Source organism: Solanum tuberosum, unplaced genomic scaffold (genome assembly GCF_000226075.1).
Source record: "Solanum tuberosum cultivar DM 1-3 516 R44 unplaced genomic scaffold, SolTub_3.0 scf00148, whole genome shotgun sequence".
NCBI lineage: Eukaryota > Viridiplantae > Streptophyta > Magnoliopsida > Solanales > Solanaceae > Solanum > Solanum tuberosum.
The window spans coordinates 322,830-329,762 of record NW_006239071.1 but is presented as its reverse complement, the minus strand read 5'-3'; the positions used below and the strand labels follow the sequence as shown (position 1 = coordinate 329,762).

Genomic DNA, 6,933 nt, shown 5'->3' with positions numbered 1-6,933 from the left:
CCCCCGCCCCTTCCCTTTTCTGTCAAATAGTTAAAATTGACTGTAATTGGAAAAAGGCAGATATACATTCCAGGCCTTTATGTGGAAAAAAAAAAGGATGGCATAGATGTAGAAGGAAACTTTTACCTCAATTTATTTATTTTAATCATTAAATGCAAATTTTTACCTCGGTCTCTCCGCAAACACTATTATAATCGACAATAGAGGAAAGATGGACTTAGAAGGTTAAACAAACCATTGAGACTACTAAGATATTAAGAAATGGTAGTATTTATTTTATGTCTACCACATGTGCAATCAAACACGTGGAAGTGTGCATTTTGGTATTACACAATCTCACCCTTCATTGCACTCAATTCTTTTGGTAAAGATTCAGGTAATCTAATACTTCATTGGAAAACATTTTCCATCATACTGCACATAGCCTTATGGTAGAAACAGCGGCAGGAAGATAGACATTCATAAAAAAAAAACTAATTGAGAGATTGAAGTTCCCCCCTTTAGCTATTCTTCCAAACATCTTCCCGTCCAAGTCTTTAAGGGCATGTTTGGCCATGAATAATTTTCACCTTTTTTCATAATTGCATACCAGAATCATGTTTGTGCATAGAATTGTTAAAACTAACAATACACATGTTTTCACTTTTTCACTGCAAATCACTCGCAAAAATTCAACATTTTTCCAAGTTGTATTCATGTCCAAACACAACTCCAATTACCACTTTTCAACTTTTTTTCAAATACCACTTCTTTTAATTTTTCAAATTCCCATTTTTATGTCCAAAACGTCCACTAAAATAGTATGAGCCCTTATGGTATCTAAGTACTGACGGAAACTCCCTCTAAGGGCGGAACTAGAGTTTCTATCACAAATTCGGCCAACCCACAATAGCTTTAGATTGCATAAATCTTTACCAAAGAATTGAGTACAATAAAGGGTGCAAGTGTGTTGCCAAAATGTCCACTTCCACGTGTTTGACTACACTTGTGGTAGACACAAAATAAATACAACCATTACTTAGTATCTCAGTAGTCCCAATGGTGTATCTAACCTTCAGAGGCGCCATATTTCCTCTATTTTTCAAATATTCATTGACTATGTGCAAATTATTATTTAGAACCCAATAACCTATGTTGCTCGAACTCTCAAAAATGTCGACCGGTGTGAGATTCTCCAGAAGTAGTGTGTTTTAGGAGAATTCGACATGGGTGCAACATCGAAAGTGAAGAGTTTGTGCAACTTAGCCAATAACTAAAAAGACTAGAATCCAAGACCCATATACTTCAAAATCTGGCTCTGCCTTGGAGTTTCCCTCTCCAGTCTCCCCCAACATTAAAAGCTCATTGACTGGCAACAAGTCAATACAGATGAATTAGAAGATAAAACTATATTTTGTGGACTTACGTCCATCTTATGTTTCTTCTGGAAGAAGAGCAAGGAAATGATCTAGTTAAATTAGCTATATGAATCCTATTGTATCAATTCACCTCTATACAGACCTGAATGCAATATTCAAAGGAATCATTTGGCTGATTATTTTAAACTGCTCTCCACCTAGTACAACCCTCTTTGGCTCCTCTTTTATCAAGGTTTGGGACTGGATATGTGTTGCAAAACTCACATACCTAGAGTTCCTAAGCAGTTTTTAACAATTTAAATAAATTCATAACATTGCGATTAAAAATACTAACTTTTTCCTATAGGAGTGTCCTTTTAACTATAGTATCCCGATACCTAGACATAATGAGCTTCTTAATCGTGATAACTAACCAAATTGTGAAGCATGAAGTAAGATTGTTATGGATCTTCTTAAAATAGCTCATATAAAACTTCTTTAAATTATAAATATAGAAAATATGTCAGCTCGCTAGAAAAAGAATCTCTCTCATGATGTTAATGACATCAAAAGAAAAGAGTTTCCTAGTGAGGTATCAATTTCACAGTGATTAAATTATGATTCATAACTTAACATGTAAGGAAGTGCAAAATTTAACGTTTGCTACTATTGTATGAATAATATAACAGAACCAATCGAACAAGAAGAATTGCGCTCCACCAGCTACGTGGCTCGAACTCGGGTAGAGGTCGGATCCTTCATGGTCGAGCACCGTTGAGAGATACTTACAAGTCAATATTTACCTACAGTGCCAAAAGCATTTCACCATTATCGGAAAAAAACTGACCAACTCTTAGACGCCAACATTATCACTTGTAGAATTGTCTAAAATCAGTTTGTTACCTGCAAGAAAATCAATACATCATCGCCTTTTCATTTTAGGAGCATCATTGTCTTGCTTCTCAGCTGATTGTTTAGAAATTGACAGTTTGTTGTCTTCATTGCCACAAGCTTCGGAACCATCTTATTTTCACAGTTCCCATGTTCTTTGATCCTGCATTTGGATAAATCAGTTAAACTCGAGCTTACGAACGACTTTATATCTTTCTTTCCCTTAACTTCAACCCATTTGTCATCTATCCAATCTCTTGAAGTCCTCAGGTTCTTCCTTTGAACCTCCAATAACATGTTCTCGCCTATGATTGAGAGAAAAAAAAAACATTGGGGCATCAGGCCATGACCAACATCGATCATTACAAATTCAAACAACAAATGAGCCTGAAGCTAGGCATACTGTTTAAAACTTTTTCCACTGCAGAGTTGGAAAGCCAATTCTCCTTTTTTTCCTTGTTTTCTATTTCTATTTTAACTTTTTCGTTTTTTGGGTGCGTTTTTGGCTGTTTTTTCTTACCAGGGAAATAAACCTGATGATGACCGCTTCCACAGACATCAATTTCAGCAACAACACCTTCCCACCACCCGTCAGACCACCAAGCATCAACTGCAGCTCCTATTTCAAAAGAGTAGTCAGAAGAATCCTCTAGAGGCCGAGGCCTAACTGTGAGGCGTCTTGTGCATCTCATGCCCAATTTTTCAGAGCCTGCAACTCTATAGGAAGAAACCCATTCCTATAAAATCAAGCAAAGGTGATGAGGAAAGAGAGTGAAGGGAGAACGGACAAGTCAATATATGCAAGTAGATCATAAATTATAGTATATAAATTGAAGTTACAGTCACAGTGGTTAAGGTACCTCGAGCTTTTCAGGAGCATCACAATCCTGGATGTCATCATATTGAACTTTCATACGTTTTTGTGATACCTCTAAGACCTTACACCTGAACCAACAACCTCTCAAGCCACTATCCTGGCAAAGAACCTCTAAGTTGTCACCAACTTCAATAGACAACTTATATTGAGGCTCAACAAGCTGAATTCCAACTGGTACTATGCTTGGAAATTTTATGTTTAACATTGGGCAAGTTGGTGGTTCGGCTTTTCTTATCGGGTTACCAGGAATTGGCTTTCTGATACCACTCTTGCTGACACTTCTACTCTCCCTAAGTCCTTGAGTTGGAGGATCTTCTCGGGTAATATGTTTTACTTCGTGCAACATATGACCCTTTGACTTAAGCTTGGCTTGTTGACTGCGTGACATGGTAAATATCGCTTGACTATAGTAGCCCTCCAATTCATTCAGAGTAGAGAATAGCAGGACCTGGTATTTTATTTCCCTATAGCACATATAAACACCAGAGGACAAATTTTTTGGGACAAGAGAGATATATTTGTCATAATCTCCTGGAGTCAAAACTGTAGCAAGAGCATCAATACAATTCGCTTGGATCACCTCAACATGAGACGTGATAAGTACTTCTCTAGGGTGTCCGTCAAGCTCTGGAAGTGCACACTTGATGTCCTGAAAATGTTCGAAACACCGAACCTTCGCTTTTTTCTGTCCCTTTTTATTCTCATATAAGTCTTCCAAGTAACCAAGGTGCTGACTTTCTTCTTCGACCGTGAATATAGCAAAGGAATTAACCTGCAGAAGACTAAGAGATTACACGAGAAAGGAAAAGAAATATTAGATCAAGAAGCTGATTTAATGCTACCGAGTGCTTACAGTTATTGTAGTTCCATTTCTGCTAAAAGAAGGATAATGCGTACGTTGCTTGGCGCAGGTCCAAGCAGTACCTGACCACAAAATATTTGATTTTTTTGCTTTCAATTTATTAGGAAGCTGTACCTGGAATAGATACTTCCCCTTCAGTAACTGTAGTTAAAAAAGTTGTAACTAATATAAAAAAAAGTAGATCAACATATTTGAGACCTCATCAGCTAAGTGACCAGCCATTACAACACTTCTTCTCCTTTCACTTGTCGGGGTATCTACAAGATAAAGGGAAGTCAAATATACTATAACGTAAAGTAGATTAAAGTTAAGACAAAAATAATTTGTAACAACTAGGCGTTGCATTCTTTCTACAGAGATCCAATTGTATACAGCATCAACAACTCAAAAACATAAGCAACTTTGCAACATATAAACCAACTGCAACAATTACACAAGAAATTATTTGTGAAGTGGCAGAGGGTTTACCCGTGTGATAAATGTCACATCCCAAAATACCCCTTAGACACCCACTGACACCACCTTGCGGGCGAACCAATTACCCATTCACTTGCCCAATTATATAAGCACTTTGAGAAATTACGTGCAGGTCTAGCACATTAATAATAATCAATAAATGGATAACAATTATCCAATGAAACTCCATAATCCATCTATTAACTCAACGATTACTCCAAGACTAATTTTTTCTTTTTTGACAAAGGTAATAGTTTTGTGTATTAATCTTCAACACTAAAGGCTGGGATCCCAAATTTACATCATGGAGCTACATACAGTTGCGAGTACTCAAAACAAAACAAAACTAGAACCTACTTCAACTTACAAAGAACCTAGGATATCTATAACAACTATAGGATCATCTACATACTCCAAACTGCACCAATAGCAAAAAGTGATTATGCAATTCATTTTGATCCTGTGTAAGGGACTACTAATACTCTCAAAGCATCTCATATTTCTTTCCTTCCATATGGTCCACCAAATCACTGCTGGGACAATTCTCCATCTGCTTTGGTCTGTACTGCCACTGCCTTCAGTGTTCCAGCTTTCTATAGCCTGACTTGCCCTTTGTGGCATGGGCACAAACACATCTAGGACACATATGTATTCCCCTCTTCATTAGATTCTCCTGTGTTAGTACCGCCTCTTTAACTATCAACCAAGTAAAGACTGCCACCTTATATGGAATTTTGACTTTCCAGATAAGCTTCCAAGGCAAAAATCTGAGTTGAGTCCCCATTTGATTCAGGTTCTTGTAGGCAGAGCTAACTGTGAAGATACCTTTGCTGTGATGAATCCACGTAAGAGTGTCTTCTCCCTCTTTCAATCCTCCAAAATGGTCCAGGGTGCCATAAAATTCAGCTAGTCTATCCACCTCCCAGTCTTGTATCATCCTTCTGTATGTTAAGTTCCATCTATGGATGGACCAAACTTCTTGCACAGTGGCCTCATGTTGCTGATTCAACAAGTAGATGTCTGGAAAGTGCTGTTTGAGGCTGCCATTTCCTAACCAATTATCGTCCCAAAATAAAATCTTTCTTCCATTGTTTATATTGAATCTAGTTCTTTGAAAGAAACAATGCCACAAATTTCTGATTGATCTCCATAGGCTAATACCATAGGCAGAAGTCACTTCCTTAGTTTTCCAGTGATCTATCTTCTCATACTTGGCCTGAATCACTCTAACCCAAAGAGCCTGCTCCTCTTTAGGAAATCTCCACAACCACTTTTCATCATAAGACTTGTTCTGTTTCTTCAGGTTTCTAATGCCTAACCCACCTTGTTTCTTTGAAAGAATTACAGTCTTCCATTTGACCAAATGAAATCCTTTGTATTCTTTCCCTCCATTCCACAAAAAATTCCTCTTTAATGCATCAATTATTTCCTTCACCTTAGGGGGGAGAGGAAAAACTGACATCAAATATGTTGGCAAAACATCTAAAACTGAGTTGATCAGGGTCAATCTTCCACCTCTAGACAAATACTGTTCTTTCCATCTAGATAGTCTTCTTTCACATCTCTCCAGCACCCCATTCCAGATTTCATTGGATTTGCTTTTGGCTCCCAAAGGCATCCCCAAATATATTGTTGGTAGTTTACCTATTTCTCCTCCCAAAATCTCTGTCAGATGTTGCATTCTGTTCACCTCATTAATTGGAAAAATAAGACTTTTTCTCCAGTTGATATGGAGACCCGAAGTTGCTTAAAAAGAATGAGTATCACTCTCCGGATCTTAAGTTGGCTTTCTTCTACATCACAGAAGATGAGAGTGTCATCTGCATATTGGAGATGAGTGACTTCCAATCTTAGATTCCCCTCATTTGCTACATTAAAGCCCCTTATCCACCCTTTAGTGTGAGCAGTCTTTAGCATGTTGTTTAGGCCTTCCATCACTATAATGAATAGAAAAGGTGAGAGAGGATCACCTTGTCTTAGTCCTCTGTCTGATGAAAAGAAGCCTTCAGGAGATCCATTTATCAGTATTGAGAATTTAACAGTGCTTATACAAAACTTTATCCATCTGATCCATTTCAATCCAAAGCCCATTCTCTGCATGATTTCAAGTAGGAAGCTCCAACTGACATGATCATACGCTTTCTCTATGTCCAGTTTGCACATGACTCCAACATGAAACTTCTTTCTTCTAATGCAAAACTTGCATTATGCTACTTTTATACATCACAGTACCCTGTCAATGCCCTTTGTTTATACAAATATTTTGCTAAAATTTAAGAGCAAATGGGAACATATAGAAGCCTGCCAAAAGAAAGAAAAACAAATAACTACTAGTTGCTCTAACAATGTCATAAAAGATGCTTCCATAAAAAACCACTACAAGATAAAGCTTTACACTGTTTTGCCACAAATACAATTGAAAGAAGAATTAAGAGAGGCTAAGTGAAGAGATGTAAGGAAGCAAAAAAGACTATATAAAGGGTTGAGTAAAGAGATTTTGTGGGGGGGGG

At 37.4% G+C, this 6,933-nt stretch overlaps 1 protein-coding gene across 4 annotated transcripts in view; it reads right to left on the bottom strand.

Moving 5' to 3' along the window:
- Nucleotides 1–6,933, bottom strand: part of LOC102601615 (uncharacterized) — a 29,589-nt gene that overhangs the window by 4,386 nt on the left and 18,270 nt on the right. For 3 of the 4 annotated variants that reach the window (XR_001474042.1, XR_001474041.1, XR_001474043.1), the window contains exons 3-7: nucleotides 4,166–4,224; nucleotides 3,959–4,081; nucleotides 3,089–3,877; nucleotides 2,749–2,965; nucleotides 2,241–2,533 (exon numbers count right to left, since the gene is read on the bottom strand). Coding sequence is in view for 1 of the 4 variants with exons in the window: in XM_006352392.2 (XP_006352454.2) it covers nucleotides 2,271–2,533; nucleotides 2,749–2,965; nucleotides 3,089–3,877; nucleotides 3,959–4,081; nucleotides 4,166–4,224 (1,451 nt within the window). In the remaining 3 variants the exon portion in view is untranslated. Of the gene's footprint in view, nucleotides 1–105; nucleotides 2,141–2,240; nucleotides 2,534–2,748; nucleotides 2,966–3,088; nucleotides 3,878–3,958; nucleotides 4,082–4,165; nucleotides 4,225–6,933 lie in introns of those variants that run through there. The other variant, XM_006352392.2, reaches the window with a different exon arrangement.